The sequence below is a fragment of the Myxocyprinus asiaticus genome, chromosome 29 (assembly GCF_019703515.2).
Source record: "Myxocyprinus asiaticus isolate MX2 ecotype Aquarium Trade chromosome 29, UBuf_Myxa_2, whole genome shotgun sequence".
Taxonomy (NCBI): Eukaryota; Metazoa; Chordata; class Actinopteri; order Cypriniformes; family Catostomidae; genus Myxocyprinus; species Myxocyprinus asiaticus.
In genome coordinates this window covers 18,479,987-18,499,332 of record NC_059372.1, presented here as the reverse complement: position 1 = coordinate 18,499,332, position 19,346 = coordinate 18,479,987, and the positions used below count along the sequence as shown (strand labels likewise).

The window sequence follows — 19,346 nt, the reverse complement described above, 5'->3', positions numbered from 1 at the left end:
AGCGGCCTCCGTGGCCGTGAGCGCAGGCTGCGACAGGGGAGCGGCCTCCGTGGCCGTGAGTGCGGGCAGCGACAGGGGAGCGGCCTCCATGGCCGTGAGCGCGGGCTGCGACAGGGGAGCAGGAGCCCTTCTCCTCCTCCTCCTCCTCCTCCTCCTCCTCCTCCTGCTCCTGCTCCTGCTCCTGCTCCTCTTCCTCTTTCGGGCAGCTGGGAGCACTGCTGGGGGAACACCCTTCATGGCCGAGGATGCATGCACTGGATCAGACGAGGCTTCAGGCGCTGGCTCGTTGACCGTGGCATGTGTGGGCGCTGGCTCGTTGACCGTGACATGCGTGGGCGCTGGCTCGTTGACCGTGACATGCGTGGGCGCTGGCAACAGCAGGGGACAGGCCTCTGTGGCTGAAAATGTCGAAGGGTTCTCCCAGACCACCATAGCAGAGAGCAGAGGGGCCTCCGTCAAAGGGGTCTCCGGAACCACCGGATCTGTGATCAGAAGTTCTGCCCTTAAGATTTCGGAGATAAAATCCTGAAAAGACAGACAATCACAGTCTAAAAGAACCAGTTTCTTCACCCGGCCATTGAGTCCCAACCAGAACATAGTTCTGAGGGATCTCTCACACCAGTTGGGTGGCCAGACTTCAGAATTTGAGGCAGTACTCAGCTGCAGAAGTGGACCCTTGGGACAATCTCTCAATCCGTTCTGCTGGATACATAATGTGGTTGGTTCTTCTGTCACGGTTTATGCAGTTATGAGACGAGAGTGAGGATCCAAATGCAAAACTTTTAATAATAAACAAAAAAAGAGAATACAACTATGAAGGTAAACTTTGCAGTATGCTGGCTTACTATGCTCTGCATACAAGCATACGAACAAGAAACAAGAGGAACAAGAGAAACATGAGGGTATAAATACATACGGACTAATGGGCTAAACTAGACAAAGCTGAAAACAATGAGGAAAAGAACCAGGAAACCAGACATGATGAAGGCAAAAATACATTTCAAATTAAGAGTCCACTGAGAATGTCAACATAAAAGTCTTTGCAAACATAAGGACGATGACGACGGAAGATGATGATGATGATGAAGGACGATGTGACAGTTGTACTGTTGGAAATGTTTATCTCTGCATGATTTGTACTTTTTCAATCTATTTTTAAGAAAAATAGCCATTCTGATCACAATTTTACAGGCTCTCACTCAAAAATAAAGCAGCGTGTCTGTGCGTGCACAAAATTGGAGCTGTTAAAATTAAAACATACAAAAATTATACAACCCCAATTCCGAAAAAGTTGGGACAGTGTGAAAAATGCTAATAAAAACAAAAATGAGTGATTTGTAAATATATTCACCCTTTGCTATATTGAAAGCACTACAACTAAACATTATATGATGTTTTAACCTGTGAATGTCATTGTTTTATTTATTTTTTTAATGTACAGTAATTTCAAATTAGATGATTGCAACATGCTTTAAAAACGTTCGGACAGTAGAATGTTTTCCACTGTGAAACATCACCATTTGTTCTAATAACACTTATTAAGCATTTGGGCAATGAAGACACAAGTTTGTTAAGTTTAGAAAGTGGAATTTTCCCCCATTCATCCATTATGTAGATCTTTAGCTGCACAACTGTTCGGGGTCTTCGTTGCCATATAGTGTGCTTCATAAAGCACCACACATTCTCAATTGGAGACAGGTCAGGACTGCAGGCAGGCCAATCTATACAGCCATGCACTTGTAATCTGGACAGTATGTGGTTTGAAGTTGTCCTGCTGGAAAATACAGGGACGTCCCTGGTAAAGATGGTGCTGGATGGCAGTATATGTTGCTCCAAAATTTGTACATATCTGTCTACATTCATGGTGTTCTCACAGATGTGTGAGTTACCCATGCCATGGGCACTGACACACCCCTGGCCCATACAGACACTGGCTTTTGGACCTGATACTAATAACAGCTTGGATGATAATTTTCCTCTTTGGCCCGGATAACACGACGGCTGTGTTTTTCAAAAACTTTTTGAAATGTGGACTCTTCGGACCAAAAAAAACACAGTTCCACTGTTCTACTTTCCATCTAAGATGAGACCGAGACCAGAGAAATTGGTAGCGCTTCTGGACAGTGTTGATGAAGGGCTTCTGCTTTGCATAGTAAAGTCTTAACTTGCATCTGTGGATGCAGTGGCGAGTGGTGTTGACTAACAAAGGTTTACTTAAGTCATCCCAAGCCCATGTTCATGATATCCATTACAGATGAATGGCGTTTTTTTAAGACAGTGACGTCTGAGGGATCAGAGATCATGCACATTCAGAAGTGGTTTTCATCTAGCCCTTTCCGCACCGAGATTTGACCAGATTCCTTGAATCTTTTAACTATATTGTGCACTGTAGAGGGTGAAATGCCCAAAATCCTTCCAATTTGTCTTTGGGGAACATTGTTCTCAAAGTGCTGGATTATTTGCTGAAGCATCTCTTGGCAAATTGACAAGTCTTGAATGATCCTTTCTCTTGAAGGACTAGGCTGTTTTTGGAGGCTCCTTATACAGTATACAGTACTATGACACAATTGTCTCACCTGTTTAACATCTCTTGTTTCACATCGCCTTGTTATTTCAACTCGTCAAATTGTTATTAGTCTTAAATTGCACAGCTCATCTTTTTTGGAGCGTGTTGCAATCAACTGATTTGAAATTACAGTACATTTTCAAAAAAACAATGAATTCACAAGGTAAAACATCATATAATGTGTAGCTGTAGTGCTTTCAAAATAGCAAAGGGTGAATATAATTTACAAATCACTCCTTTATGTTTTTATTAGCATTTTTCATACTGTCCCAACTTTTTTGGGATTGGGTTTGAAGTTAATAATACATTATTTTTCCAAATCCCAAATTACCGATTTCAAACCAGCCCAAAACCTCATACTTTTTCAGGTCCCGTGCACATCAAGTTTGGAGACCATTATATTCCCATCTATTATATCCCTGCGACCAGATGGAAAGAACAGAGAGAGAGAGAGAGAGAGAGAGAGAGAGAGAGAGAGAGAGAGAGAGAGAGAGAGAGGAATATCTATCTTAACCACCATTCAACCTTAAAAGCCCACTGCCAGAATGAACCTGCACTGTTACATACAGACTCATGGTTCTTGTTTCCTTCTCTACAGTCCATTCCAATATGATAAAAAAAAATCTTCTTGTGTCTGTAAACTACTGCAAAGAGAAAAGCCCTGTGCTGCCCTCTGCAGGTTCACAGATGATCTCACACAAAACGTAAATCAGCTTAATGACTGTCAAAACAATACATAACATATTCATCATTTTAAAATGTGTCCTCCATTACTGGACTAACTTCCCTGTATCCTGAATTAAAATATGGCAAATCTAGCCAGCCTCCAATATATAACCATTTTCTGGCCTGATTTTAGAGTATGATGCTTAACTGTAACATTTGGAGTCAGTATAGAAAAATCATCCTTGTGCTCACAAAGATTTAAACATATCTGCTATTAAACAGAATAAAATTAAATTTCATACAACTTCCTGTAAAAAGCATAAACTACGCTGAGAACTACTGTTTATTTAGAGAGATATTTTTAGATCCCTCTCATATACTTAAGTAGTGCAGCAGCTTGGACAGCCTCCAGACTGCAAACCAACCCCTGCAAACTAAGCCTCTCACGCAAGCATCAAGCCACCTCCTGCAGGGCAAATCAGGGACATAAACCTGGGACACAAACAAACATGGGAACCAAACCTGAAACCAGCATGCAAAATTAAACACTGTATGCAGGACAAGCTCGAAGCTGCAGCGACATCAAGAGTGAGAGAGAAAAAGAGAGCTTTCTATGTTGAGTTTACGACCCATCTGCGAGGAAAATTCTCCAAGTGCGAGGGGACTGGGCCAAAAACCTTTTAGGACTTAGGCTTCCCTGTCTAGCCTGAGGCCAATGGGTATATTGTAATATTGAGGTTCCATTTTTAATGTGACACAAGAACATAAGAAATAAATGCTGACTAAGTTGGTCGGTGCAAAAGACATAGAGTATATCTAAGGATAGGGTGTATCCCAGTTGTCAAATCTGTGTACCAACACATTTTTTACATCATCCTTCTCATCATCGATTCTCACTTTCTCTTTTATCCTCTGAAGATTAATAGACCAAATATAATTCTCAGTGAACATACATATATTAGCTGTGTTCGTCATTGCACCATTTGGCAAGGATCCACATTGCTAGGCTGAAAGCAGAACTAGAAGGCAAAATTACATTGTCAGGAAGAGACATGGGCGTCACTTAGTTTAAAAAGTGGTGAGGACAGTGTGTAGGGGAGAGGGCGGGGGTGTTGTGACATCACAAAGTGGTGAAACTCATGAATATTAATTAGGCTATGTGAAGATAATGTCAAATAATATTTTACTGTTTTGATAAATAGTCATTCTTGATGACCAATTCAAGCGCTCAAATAAATATTTCACATGATTAATTTGACAACTTCTGTACATCTAACACTGTCAATACTGGGATTGTGTTAAGCAGTGGAAAAGTCAGTAAGGCATCAACCAGAATAACTGATTGGTCTCATAGTAAAGTATTGCCTCTAGTACAATGAGATCTGGGCTCTAATTCACCCTAATATAACTTTTTATTTTAATAAACGAAGATTGCATCTGTATGTTAGTGGATGTACTGTATATCGTGAGTGCATCTGTTTACATTTTGCTTTGCAATTTAACTGGAAAGGAGTGCGAGGTGCGGTGCAAGCTGGATGCTGGATTGCCACTTCACTTATTATACCCCACATGAACTAAATGGAAACTCCTTCTCAAGAACAGGAGATGTTTCTTCTGCATTAGACACTTAAGTGGCGAAAACTATTTCAAAAATTGGTGGGGACAAAGTTGGCGAAGGCAAAAATTATTAGGGATATGTCCCACCCGTCCAACTAATAAATGATGTCTATGGGAAGTGATATTAAGAATAAAAGTAACATTAAATCCTGCTGACATATAAATAGTTGAAATAGTAGTTTACTAGTTAGAGATTTAAAGTGGTAGAGGGGGCTAGGGCAAATAGGATTAGGAGTGTTTTGGGAAACCTTTAAAGGTGAAGTATGTCATTTCTTCACCATGTGTCATCAACCAGAATTGCACAAAAAAAAAAATAATAAAATAAAATAACATTAAACTCCTCCGTCTGGTATCGGATTAACGCCCAAAACTCACGCCATTGGATAAGACAAAGTTGCTATGTTGTGCTGATCCGGATGCTCAAACAAACAGCAATGTTTTGATATATCCACAGAGTGTTTACACTTTTCAGGGAAATCATCCCTAAAATTGCTTGCTTACAACTTTCTCTGCATTTTAAGTTAATAACTGGAAAAAGTATTTTAACATCTAAAATATTACAGACATCACCTTTAAGTTCAATTGACTTGTTTTCTAAAAATACATAAACTATTGTACATTTCCACTAATTAATAACAATCAATTTATTGTATCCTTATGAATCCTTTTGCAAAAAAAAAAAAAAAAAAAGATACAGAGAAGATACGCATAGGTATTCTTTGAATCACCTTTCCAAAGCACTAAAATGACACAAATATACACCTTGCACCAAACAAATCTACATTATAACTCATTCCTTTCAAGTCACCAACAAAGATTTTATACAAGCCACGTTCTATACAGTTCACCTGACTGTGAACCATTTGGGGAAGGCTGAATAGAAGAGGTATATTTCACAGCCCAACTCAAAGTTTTACCTTCCTCTCCTTTTTCCAGTCTTACACTGATCTTGGCCTTTATCTATTGAGAGAGCCGCAGTATATGTGCTCTGAGAACACACTGTATATGTGAGCAGCAGTGTGTGTGCTGGCACAGGGGTGGTGAATTTAGAGACTGCACTGAAAGGTCAAAGGACAGCCAGGGCCCATCCCACCATATCTATAAAAACCCAGACCAATACCGAAAGAGGATCAACAATAATTATTTATCAGTAGGAACTGAACTGTATAATAATGGTGTTATGATAATAATGGTGATTTGAGAAGTCTGAGCTGGCCTTTAAAATATAGTTAAAGCATTAACCTACAGTATGCATGTATTGACCTTTAAAATTATTAATGCATAGATTTATTATTATATAACTTCAATACAACCTTATTTGGTGTATTCACCATTGTCTCCTCACTGAATCTAATTTAGTTTGAAAAGCGGAATAATAATGCATGTAGAGTACAAGGTTAAAGGGTTTAATTTTGATATTCATTAAATATGTGTGAGCCCTTCAACATTCTGCTTCAATGCCTTTGAAAAGCACAGAGCCAGCAGCCAGTATGAGTATCCGTTTGCATGACAGTGGATGATCACACTAAAATTAGAATATTGATTAGGAGTAGATCCATATCAGTTAGGTGCCTCTGCAACAAAAAGGAAAGATTTCTGGAAACCTCTTGTGGGATGAGAGAGATTGTTTGTGTCCTTTTTCAGCTCTACGTATGAGGGGAATGTTGAAGTTGACTGTCACTTTCTCACACAGGGATGCTAATTTCACACCATTGGCAGAAGGCAGAGACCCTCCTAATACCATGTCTACAGCCATCCATCTCATCAAATATACAGTCTTGTACATACAGACACTTACATGCATACACATAGTTACACACACACACATACATCCAAAAGCTTCACAATAATCACTGTGTCAAATGCATCTTGTAAAAGCCAATGTGAAAATTGTAACAAAGTGATTCATTCTAGCAGGTCAGTAAAACAATCCATCACACCATGTCTGCAAACAAAATAAGAACATATGCATTTTTGCAAACTCATTTCAACAGCAAATGCTGATCCAAGCAGTAAAACATGACAGGTTTTCAATTGGCTAAAAAACTTTCCTGAGAAGTTCAAAATACAGAATGTATGAACATTGCCATAAATAAACCCTTCAGTCCAAAGAAAATAGGCTGACCTTTTAAGCTAAGCTCCTTTATTATTTTGCTTCCACAGATATTAAAAAGTCACAAAAATGTGTTCTGATGGTCTTGGCTAAGTTTTTCCTTTGCTTTTTATAGTTTATGACCTTCACATTGGGGAAAAAAATTATAATAATAAAAAATAAAGCCAACAAAGGTATATTTAAAGGTCAGGCCAGTTGTATATTTGACAGTCTATAGTTTATTGATGGCTGTGGGCAAAATTTATTCTGAAATTGTGAACACTCAAATCAAACCATCATATTAGCAAAAAGCCTACAGGCATGTGCGCACATATACACAATTTAATTTTTGATAGCCTGTGCTGATCTGGCGGATATATTGTGTGTTATTCTAGGGCTTAGTGGGCCTGTCGGCCATAAAAATGCCAAATAACACTCATTTGCATATTATTGGTGAGTATTAAAATATACAGTGACAAACCTTGAACACAAGCTTTCTTACTGAAAATGAAGGATGATGAGAGGAAACATAACTCTACTGAAGTGTGTGTTCAAATGTTCAGAAGTATGCACTTTTTAATCAAAATACAATATTGTTAGTGACAAGATTGACATCACTAAATTAGCCCTGGAAATATAGATTCTTACAAACACATTAATTGGTCATATTTTGTGCTGCTGCACATTTCTGTATATTAAAAAAAGAAAATCTCCATGCAAAACAATTTTGTTGTGTATGCGTTTACTGGAGACTGCAAACAGAAATAGATATAGGTGGATGTCCTTACCTGTGCCCCACATTAAACCCTCTTCCTCTGCCTCTTCCCGTCTTCTCGTCTCCACTTTCTGTCTCCAAGGGTCTTTCCACTTTTACCCCGACACCACAATTTTCCAGTAGGAATCTATGCTGGCATGAATAATGAAGCGTCCGAGCAGCTTGATTCTTTGAGACTCCAGTGATCTTTGGATAAGGGGCCAAAATAGTCCCAATGAACTTTGATCAATTATGGGAGTCAAAAAAAGGGTGTCCTGTACAGACACAGTCACACAGTCACTGAGAAGCACATTTCCCCTTCTTGGCCCATCCCACTGTCACCATCTCAATCTCACCACATTGAGAATACAGAACAAGCGCATGAGATTCCAGAAGTTAATCACACCAGGACCTTAATAAGTGCAGAAAGGGGAGAGGAGAAGGCAGAGAAGGAGGGAGCGGGTGAGAGCGAGAGAGAGAGAGCAAAACAAGAAAGTGAGGGTAGAAGAGGAGAGAGAGACAGAGAGAGAGAGAGCACAACATGGGAGAGAAAACCGAACAGGAGAAAGAGTAGAAAAGGAAAAAGAGAGCACAACAGGAAAGACAGAGCAGAGAAGGAAAATAGATTAGAACAGGAAAGAGGGAAAAGAACAGTAAAGAGAGAGCAGAACAGGAAAGAGAGAGCACAATGTGGGAGAGAAAACAAAATATGAGAAAGAGCAGAAAAGAAAAAGAGAGAGCACAACAGGAAATTGAGTGCAGAACAGGAAAGAGAGCAGAGCAGGAAAAACAAATTAGAACAGGACAGAGGGAGAAGAACAGGAAAGTGATAGAGTAGAACAGGAAAAAGGGTAGAACAGGAAAGAAAGAGTGCAACAGGAAAGACAGAATGGAAAAGAGAGAGCAGAACAGGAAAGAGAGAGCAGTGCAGGAAAATAGATTAGAATAGGAAAGAGGGAAAAGAACAGGCAAGCGAGAGAGTAGAACAGGAAAGAAAGAGCAAAAAGGAATTGAGAGAGCAAAACAGAAAATAGAGAGCAGAACTGGAAAGAGAGAGCACAATGTGGGAGAGAAAACAGAACAGGAGAAAGAGCAGAAAAGAAAAAGAGAGAGCAGAACAGGAAATGGGAGCAGTGCAGGAAAATAGATTAGAACAGGAAAGAGGGAAAAGAACAGGCAAGTGAGAGAGTAGAACAGGAAAAGGAGTAGAACAGGAAAGAAAGAGCAGAAAGGAATTGAGAGAGCAAAACAGAAAATAGAGAGCAGAACAGGGAAGAGAGAGCACAATGTGGGAGAGAAAACAGAACAGGAGAAAGAGCAGAAAAGAAAAAGAGAGAGCAGAACAGGAAAGAGGGAGAATAACAGGAAAGTGAGTAGAAAAGGAAAAAGAGTAGAACAGGAAAGAAAGAGCACAACAGGAAAGAGGGAGAAGAACAGGAAAGTGAGAGAGTAGAAAGGGAAAAAAGAGCACAACAGGAAAGAGAGTGCAGAACAGGAAATAGATAGCACAACATGGGAGAGAAAACAGAACAGGAGAAAGAGCAGAAAAGGAAAGAGAGAGCACAACAGGAAAGAGAGCAGAGCAGGAAAAAACAGATTAGAACAGGAAAGAGGGAGAAGAACAGGAAATTGAGGGAGTAGAAAAGGAAAAAGAGTAGAACAGGAAAGAAAAAGCACAACAGAAAACAGAGAGCAGAAAAGGAAAGAGAGAGCACAACAGGAAAGAGAGCAGAGCAGGAAAAACAGATTAGAACAGGAAAGAGGGAGAAGAACAGGAAAGCAAGAGAGTAGAACAGGAAAAAGAGTAGAACAGGAAAGAAAGAGCTCAATAGGAAAGAGAGAGTAGAATGGGAAAGAGAGGGCAGAACATGGGAGAGAAAACAGAACAGGAGAAAGAGCAAAAAAGGAAAGAGAGAGCACAACATGAAAGAGAGAGCAGAACAGGAAAGAGACAGCAGAGGCAGAAAAGAGATTAGAACAGGGAAGAAGGAAAATAACAGGAGAAATAAAAAGCCATTAAAGCATGGACTAGGATGGAGAGAGAGGCACAGACTGGAGAGCATGAGACACATACCTGACAGCTGGGAAGATGAAGCAGGCCTTTCCCTGGGGAGGTGTGATGAAATCCAACAGGAACATCCAGACCATGTCTTATTTCACAATATGGACAACATTACCAGTGCATATAGCAACAATTTTCATATTAGAGCTCCAAAGTGATAAATGGATCCACAGCGCTCTAGTTTATATCAATGACTCCACTAAACTTTCAGAATCCTGCAACTGGAGAAGGATATCAGGAATCCTCCGTTCACTTTTGAGCATAGCATAGAGGGTAGTGTGTTGCTCACAACATATAGGGAATTGAACAGGGATCTGGTTTCAAATCTGTCTTGGGTCATGTGCTGACCCCATTACCCCTCCCTTTCCCTCCACTTTCCTATATAATAAAGGCAAAAACAAATAATAATAGTAAAATAAAAATATTCCAGCCATGTGAAGTCACTTTACATAGCTTTGAAACCAAGCAACAGAAAACAGACGAAACAGAATCAGAACAGCTGATATCGACGTATTCCCACTTTACATCTAGGATAAGTCCTGAGTGAGCGACTGGGAATGAGTGACAGCTCCAGTGTGGGGTTTGGTCTGAAATGAATGTGCCAAATGTCATGTCTGATGTGAAACTCTAGACAGAATATTAAGTTACAAACTATCACCACAAAACAGAGAACAAGCAGCCGCAACTCTTCAAAACCGTAGAGGTTACAAATCATTGACTAAAAAAAACCTACTTTAGAATTAATATGAGCATCCTACATGAGTGATCTTACATTCAGCTTCTAGACTGCTAAATAGATCCACATATTAACAGGAAAATGTGTTTGTGACGCACAACCCAACACTCTCAAGGAGCTTCACTTCAGAAGAAGGGCAGAGAGGGGTGGAGGGGCCACTTTTTTAAGCAGTAAGCACATTTCAACAGCCAGGCGCAGTGAGATACAGTTACAAGAACATGGTGACAGCAACAGGGCCTCCCTCTACCTACCAGTCATAAACAGCTTCCAATCGCTCACACTTCAAACCATTAAAGTTGTCTGCCACTCACAATGATCTCACTTTATGGTTTATGTATTGGCTCACTGTAATTGGCTTAGAAGAGACACAACCTGCTGAGGCCCCCACAGACACAAGTTTTCAGAGCAGTAAATGACGATGAGCAGCCCTGGGGAAATCTACTATTTCTGAACGGCTTCCACAGAACTATGTGTGCAGGCTACAAGTGGTTAGCAATATAACGCTGGAATCTTTATGGGGCTTGTTAAGGATTATCCATGACATAGAGGTCTCCATTGCAAAGCATTTGCTGTGTGATTTTCCAGCAAGGTTACTACTATAGCCTGTTATGCAATGACAAAATCCTTCCACTGTATCTGATATAGCATCGGTGAAATGATGTACATTTTTCCAGATCAATTAATTTATTTGAAACTACAATAAAAATGCAATGACAAACAATGACTTAAATACACCTCTTCTATGATGTTGTCAATTTCTAAAAATAAAATTGTGTCTGCCGAATCAAGTTTATTTATTTTTTACCCCATTACACGAATACTTTTTTCTTGTTTAAAGCATCTATCTTACAAAATGTATACAGTAAGTTTTATGCTAATGAATAAAAAAACATGTAAAAAATCCTAAAGGGTTATGCATACACTTTAAAAACATGTCTTATTAACTTACAAAGTTGTGTAAATTGCAGTGTGCTTGAAATGCCATGTCAATAACTCTTTACCCCATTTTCACTCAATGTTTCTTCATTTGAAATTAAATCAACATGAATACAAATATTACCTTTGTAAGAACTTAGATAGGTGTGTTTTAAAGTATATTTTTATTACTTTCCTTTTCATAATTTTGAACATCCTTATTTGTCATTAACCCTCCTATTGTCTTAAAGGTTCACCCAAAAATGAAAATTCTCATCATTTACTCACCCTCACACTTTATTTGTATTAATATGACTTTATTTCTTCTGCTGAACACAAACAAAGATTTATATATATATATATATATATATATATATATATATATATATATATATATATATATTTCAGCTCTGTAGGTCTTCACAATGCAAGTGAATGGGTACCAAAATGCTGAAGGTCCAAAAAGCATACAAAGGCAGAATAAAAGCAATCCATATGACTCCAGTGGTTAAATCCAAATCTTCAGAAGTGATATGATGAGTGTGGGTGTGGAACTGATCAATATTTAAGTCCTTATTTACGATCAAACCCAACTTTCACATTCTTCTTCTTTTGATTTTGGCAATTCTCATGCTTCGTGCATATCGCCCCCTACCAGGCAAGGAGAATTTATAGTAAAAAAATACTTAAATATTGATTGGTTTCTCACCCACTCCTATCATATCGTTTCTGAAGATATGGATTTAACCACTGAGTCACATGGATTACTTTTATGCTACATTTATATGCTTTTTGGACCTTCAAAATTTTGATATCCACTCCATTGTATTGTGAGGACCTGCAGAGCTGAGATGTTTTTCTAAAAATCTTTGTTTGTGTTCAGAAGAAGAAAGAAAGTCATACACATCTGGGATGGCATGAGGGTGAGTAAATGATGAGAGAATTTTCATTTTTGGGTGAACAATTCCTTTAAGAAACTGCACCCTCCTTTTGTCCTTCAGGTCAATTTTGACCCATATTTAAAACCATTAAAAATTCTTGGGTAGTGTACAATGGCACTAAAAACACCCCTTAATGAAAATCTGTTTTATTGTGGTCCCAAAGTGTCTAATGGCAAACATTTGCCAATGATGTCTCAATTTACGTTTATTTCAATCACCTTTAGATATTACAAATATTACAAAATATATTACAATATATATATATATTATATATATATATATATATATTACTATATTACAAAAATGGAATTCATTCTGCTTGTAGAAAATCAAAAGTGTACATTTTAGAGTTACAATTTTAGTACATGCCTGTTTCACAAATGAATCTCTGTTGCCTTTTCCAGCAGTCACAATGGGCCCACTTTGCATGTCAACAAATCCATTCCTTCCCACTAATGTCAAACAATTGTATTGTTTGCAGTGTTACAGGGGTTTAGGAAGGTGCTGTAATAGTTCTTTCTGCCATCTAATAGAAAATTATATTCATAGATCTTTTACCATTGGGGGTCCTTTAGCCCCATTGTACCCTATCATATAAAATCATGTAAGTAGGCTAAACTTATTTACTAATATCTTACCTGATCATAACTGCAAAAAAATAAAAATAAAAAATAAAACTATTTCTGTGTGTGTGTGTGTGTGTGTGTGTGTGTGTACAAACCTGTTTGAGAGAAAAGTGCAAAAGGTGGCAAAGCTATAGAACAGTATGGGCCTAGGGGCTAAATTTGAGAAAATGTGAACTATTATTAGGTCAAATTTGATTCATAGATGTACAAATAAAAAAAATAAATAATAATAATTAAAGTTGTAAAACATCCAGAGTCTGAAGGTGAAAGGTCACAGCTGGTTCTTCCCAAAGAAAATGGAAGGAACCATTTGTTTTAAATTGCTATTTCTCTTAAATAATTATATACAAAATCTATACATAGTTTGTTTGTTTGGATGATCTTGACAAAGTCACAATGTTTGGTTCCAGTGCCAAATCACCTGGACTTTTGGCTTCACTGACTGTACCTCAATTATTGTAGAACTCTAGTGTGTCTTGAATACTATTATTCTGATACAACTGAAACATTGTAATGCAGCATTTTTCATACTACTGTCTCCTTAAAATAAATCGCTTATGGTGTATTATTCCTTTTTTGTAAGTCGCTTTGGATAAAAGCGTCTGCCAAATGAATATATGTAAATGTACCAAAAACTATCGGTATATATAACTTATTCTTTAACTGTCCCGGGTCAAAAATTACCCTAAGACAATAGGAGTGTTAAAAATGATGTCTCTGGAAAAACAAAGGCTTAGAATTTTTTTTGTCATTGCATATGAAAGGAAAGCATCAATCGAGAGTCTCTGTGCGTTTATTTTCGTCCAGCAGAGGGAGTCATGAACCTGCAATTTCAAATGTGTCGCATAAAATAATCTGATTGCAGTGAAGTGAATGTTTATGTGTGGAATGTTTATACATAATACAGTACAATACAGTTTACTAATCTACATGCTGAACATTACAGATTTAGACAACAAAATAATCGGAGAACATTTTCTTTTCGGCAAACAGTAGTTTGTTAATTTTCTGCTTTATATTTGTTTATTTTCATATTATAGGCTGCTTCATTTCGTATGCCAATACAAAGAATGTACGAAGATTTTGTTTAACGGCACTGACCTTTGTTGATGCGCTCTCCGTCAGCTGTTGGCTCATTATCAATCATTAATGAAGAACACCCAACAGCCACACCCAGCTGAGTCCTTAAGATGCAGGTAGTATGGCCCATTTGTATAAGAAATGTTTCATTCAGAGGTGATTGCTGCGCGGTTTCTGTCTTTTGATCAGATGTACAGTTATGAGAGGCGCCTGCAGACATTTTCTGAATGGCCTTTTCGAGAAGATTGCCAGTGCACACCTGAGCTGGTAAGTGTGTCAGCAAAATTGCGTTGTAATTGGACTGTTTTTACACTAGAGCTTTCGGTGCGTATCCGAGTCCGTTTGAAAGTAGAGGTCAGTTTGTATCAAAGTGGTTTTCCGAATTCAGCAGCGCCCCAATAAACCGAACCCGAGTCCCTTTGAAAAGGTGGTTCAGGTACGGTTCACGTAAGCTCCGCTACCATTCGCAATAAGTCAAAAACATGGAGGTCTGTAATATCTGGAGAGACCCTTTGGCAGTCCCATCTCATTGGCAGTTACTTGATTGACGCATGAACCGATCGTCAGTGTTGCCAGATTAGTTTGATTTCCAGCCCAATGATTGTTCAAACCCGCCCGAATGTATATTTTAAAAAATTAAAAAGAAATAATCGAATTTTGAAGCTAAACTAAGTTACTTTTGGCCCTCTAGCTGTTGACGCAACTGCAAGTTACTTGCTGGGAAACATTGTTTTGGTAATTACATGACTTGGGTATGGGCTCAGCCCTTCTGCGCAGATTAATCTGATGGTTTGAGGCATACCCAGTGGCAGTTCTAGCTTGTATGGTGCCCTGGGTGTACTCCCTCCTTCAGCAGAACCACAACCCATAATAAAATGCCCCATTAGAGTGGCTAATGCTATCTAATGAACAACTGCGCTAATGTTAGAGAGCTACAGTCTGGCAAACTATCAGTATAATAAAATCTCTTACCTGTCGAGCAAGAAAAAAAGCCACTATCCGGGTTGGTTTTAAATCCTTTTTCAGAGTTGTTGCCAAGCCGGTGTTGATGTTTTATTACAGGCTCTGTAACTTTCTCTTTTTGCCTCCCATTGCAGACTCGATTCTCGATTCGAGGTTTCTTTATTTTTACAATGGCTGATTCCTCAGAGGGTTGCCTTTTTGAACGTTCCATGGTCAGTGTTGCTCATTTGTTGTGGCTACAAACGTTCAGCTTCAAGCAAGTACCACACCTTCCACCGCAACATACACGTGCTATACTGTAGTAGCCGGACCTTCTTTTCCTTCTTACAGTACATGTTGAAACCCGCACCTGCGAATGATGTTAGTAGCCTATTAAATTTTCTGGGAAATCCGTCCTGACAGCTCTAAAATATAAATCATTATTATTATTATTATAGGATTGTCATAGTGAATCGTGGTAAGGCAAAAACACTGGAATGAAGTTGTTCGTTTCTAACGAGATCTTACATGGTGTAGCTTTATCAGTAATATCAAAGCGTAGCCATCACAACCTTAATGATGCAATTAAGCAACAAAATGATAAAGTTTCCAACAACCTTTACCCTGTTTTCTTTCTTATCCACACACACACACACACTGAAAAGGAACAAAGATGCTGCCCTGGGATATCCAGAAACCAAATAAAGTATGTCATTGTACTATGACTGAAGTTATGTTTTTGATATTTAATATTTTGAATGTCAAAAATGTAATCTGTTTCTTCCTTTTTACACTGTTACGGTTTATTCCAACTTGAAAATAACTAAATCTTTTGAACAGTCAGTTGAATTGGCTAATACACAGAAGAGTCAAAGTTCCCAGACAGCTGTCAGGGACAACAGAAAAATGGCTGAAGTTCATCGATTCCGTATTCAGGCCTGTGCACTTATCCAAAGAGGAGCTCTATCCACGTGATTTATTTTATTTGGGAAGAGTAAGCAATATGATCCAGAGTGCTAAACTCCCAAAATAAGCATAATTAAACTTCTAGCCAAAAGGCATCTCGGATGCAATTTCTCCATTGGGTTGCAAGTGTCAATTTTTTTTTTTTTTTTTTTTTTAAAATGCACAAGTCCTGGTATTAATCACGACTTGCGGATCACAGTCATTTCCCCATTTTCGACATGTTCTCTAACATTTTCACAGCTTTGTCATTTAGATCCCCTTCTATCACTGAACTTAACAAGCAACACCTGCAGATTGTGTGTTCATTTAGAACATACTGGTGGGTGTGGCAACTGGTTGCTCCTCTGAACAGGATTGAACCCATTTTCTGTCAATCAGTGTTTTGGCTATTTGATTGATTGTTTGGAAACATTTTATTTATTTTAGGTGCATGAGCAATGGAATTGCTCAATTTTTTTAAAACCTACTATAATCATTTCAAACAAGCCCAAATTTTGTCCACCTGCCCAAGCATGTTTTTCCACCACAATTCAATCAAAACTTGCCCTGTTGGGTGGGAAACACATTGACCCTCGGAAGTATGCAATTGTCCAGTTTTGGTGAGCCTGTGCCCACTGCAGCCTCAACTTTCTATTCTTGGCTGACAGAAGTGGAACCTGACATGGTCTTCTACTGTTGTAGCCCATTCGCATCAAAGTTTGACTTGCATTCTGAGATGCTATTCTGCCCACTACAATTGTACAGAGTGGTTATCTGAGTTACCGTAGCCATTCTGTCAGCTCGAACCAGTCTGGCCATTCTCCGTTGACCTCATCAACAATGGATGTTTTTTGTTTTTGGCACCACTCTGAGTAAACTCTAAAGACTGTTTTGTGTGAAAATCCCAGGAGATCAGCAGATACAGAAATACTCAAACCAGCCCATCTGGCACCAACAATCATGCCATGGTCAGTCACTGAGAACACTTTTTTTTTTCTTTTTTTTTTTTCCCCATTCTGATGGTTGATGTAAACATTAACTGAAACTCCTGACCTGTATCTGAATGATTTTATGCATTGCACTGCTGCCACATGATTGGCTGATTAGATAATTGTTTTGTGTGTAAAGTTGTCAGTTCATCTAAAGAGAGAAATACTTCAATTTCAGAGTAAAAATGGCTTTTGCATCATTTATTGTCATTACACAGCGATAAACCGCTGCTGGTAGTATGTGTTTTAAATCAAATGTACTGCAGTTCTGAGCCAAATAATGCATTGTAACTGTCTGTAGGTGCGTACTTCACTACTATATAGTATGCTGTAACAGTATGCCAATGGAGTAGTATGTCCAAATCGGATGACTTTCTATTTGCAGTGAGATTCTGAAGTGCATATTGACTGGATACTTCACTGTCCCATAATCCCTCGAAAGCTGATGAGATGTCATGTTCTGACACTGGATTAAAAAAAAATATATATATATTGTGGTATACACAGGGTTGGGAGGGTTACTTTTGAAATGTATTCCACTACAGATTACAGAATACATGCTGTAAAATGTCATTTGCAACGTATTCCATTAGATTACTCAAGGTCAGTAACGTTTTCTAAATACTTTGGATTACTACTTCAGCACTGGTAGATTTTTTTTTTTCTTTTTTTTTTTTATTAAAAACTCTGCCAGTACAGTAAGACAAAATAAATGTTAAAAATACATTCTCTGAAAAACCTAAATATCTTATGCAGTGTTGTTTCTAAACCAAGATAAATCAAACTGATCTTGTTTAAAGGATTTTTTAGATTTGTTACAGGAAAACAATACAAATTATCAATATGATTTTTGCCCTAATATCAAAGGTCTTACTAGAAAAAAAGAAATTATGATCTAACAAATTTTCTTGATTTAAATATGATCATGCCTGGTAACGTGCATGTAAAATGGCTAGAAATGGCATTTTAGCTTTGTGTAAAGCTGACAATTTGCACAAGGTTTATTTCTATTTCTTCTGCTCCAAACGTACTTGTATGAATGTAACGCATCAAAGTGTTTCACCGCTGTTCAAATGCACTTTGGATTGCATCGTGTGTGTGCTTTCCATCTGAAAGGACTAAATATTAAATGAAACAAATGACAATAAAATGCAAAGTAATCTCTTCAGTAATCAAAATACTTTTTGAATGTAACTGTATTCTGAATAACAATGATTTAAATTGTAACTGTAGTGGAATACAGTTACTTATATTTTGTATTTTAAATACGTAATCCTGTTACATGTATTCCGTTACTTCCCAACCCTGGGTATACATACCAAGAAATTTGTTCCTTGTGCTTAAACAGTGCTTGTAGGTTATTACAACATGAATTCATGTGATGGGACAATGCACAAATGCCCGGATGAAGTATGTCTGGAATCTATTCATACTACTAGCCTGCATACCTAAAGAACATGGTTATTAACTGGCCAAGAAGTGCATCCTTCATCAAATGCAGTGCATTCTCTGACCGTAAGTGATTTCGGGTGCAGCTTGTGAAAAGCACCAAGCAATCAAATGTAGTGTGAAAACGGCCTCGAATGCATCGCTGCTCTGATGCAAGTGAAGCTGTAAAACCTGAACTTCTGTTGGGGCATTGATCAATTAAAATGTCAATATGACATGGTTTGTGTGAAAACTGCTTCCATTTACTCTTCTCAGATGGCCAAGGCAGGTTTTGTTCACTGCCCTAGTGAGAACGAGCCGGATGTAGCCTGCTGTTTCTTCTGCCTCCGAGAACTGGAGGGCTGGGAGCCTGATGACAACCCTTGGTGAGCTCCATCCTGTGGCATTTCTTTATAATCTACTAACATTGTTTAATGTTTTATTTATTTGAGCACTCTCCATTTGTCTACTTGTGTGTAAAACAAACACAAAAAATACATCTCTCTCTCACACAGATTATAACAGTTGTGGAGTGTGTGTGTGTGTGTGGTGTTTTAAGATCAACGGATCACTGTTGAATGTATTTCTTTTAACAAGTGTCTCTTTCACTAAGGTCTGAGCATGCTAAACGCTCCCCCAATTGTGGCTTTCTTCACCTGAAAAAGACATTTGAAGAGCTCACTGCTATTGAGTTTTTCCACCTGGAACTCGAGAGGCTTCGTATCTACATTGTAAGTTTACATTGATTTCAGGCATACTGATGTTTTAAAATGGGTAATCTGTCACCATAAAATGCCATTTTGTTTCTTTGCCATCAAATGGGTGTTTGCAGGTTCAGCCCAATACCTACATATGCAAATTTAGCTTGTTTGTGTTATTCCTAATTTCCCCCAACCCAGAGGAAGATGGCTCACATGAAGATTGCCCACTTTCGTGATGAGGTAGAGGCCATCAGCAAAAATCTCAGAAGTCTCATTTGATATCCAG

At 38.4% G+C, this 19,346-nt stretch overlaps 2 protein-coding genes across 3 annotated transcripts in view; one reads left to right on the top strand and one right to left on the bottom strand.

Annotated features, from left to right (window-relative positions):
• LOC127420136 (zinc finger protein 385A-like) overlaps window positions 1–14,205 on the bottom strand; it is a 161,718-nt gene extending 147,513 nt beyond the window's left edge. Inside the window, exon 1 of one of the 2 annotated variants that reach the window (XM_051662171.1) lies at window positions 14,077–14,205. In XM_051662171.1, coding sequence (XP_051518131.1) covers window positions 14,077–14,185 — 109 coding nt within the window. In that variant the 5' untranslated portion in view covers window positions 14,186–14,205. Of the gene's footprint in view, window positions 1–7,729; window positions 7,808–14,076 lie in introns of those variants that run through there. The other variant, XM_051662172.1, reaches the window with a different exon arrangement.
• Window positions 14,196–19,346, top strand: LOC127420145 (baculoviral IAP repeat-containing protein 5.1-B-like). The gene is made up of 4 exons (XM_051662195.1): window positions 14,196–14,322; window positions 18,636–18,745; window positions 18,973–19,090; window positions 19,259–19,346. The coding sequence occupies exons 1-4, from the start codon at window positions 14,197–14,199 to the stop codon at window positions 19,337–19,339; spliced, it is 435 nt and encodes a 144-aa protein (XP_051518155.1). The 5' UTR covers window position 14,196; the 3' UTR covers window positions 19,340–19,346.

Bases quoted from the DNA above. Each gene is read 5' to 3' on its own strand.
- LOC127420145 (XM_051662195.1), top strand. From the start codon at position 14,197: ATGTTTCATTCAGAGGTGATTGCTGCGCGGTTTCTGTCTTTTGATCAG. The intron at 18,746-18,972 runs GTGAGCTCCATC...TCTTTCACTAAG, and splicing joins GAGCCTGATGACAACCCTTG to GTCTGAGCATGCTAAACGCT. The intron at 19,091-19,258 runs GTAAGTTTACAT...CCCCCAACCCAG, and splicing joins AGAGGCTTCGTATCTACATT to AGGAAGATGGCTCACATGAA.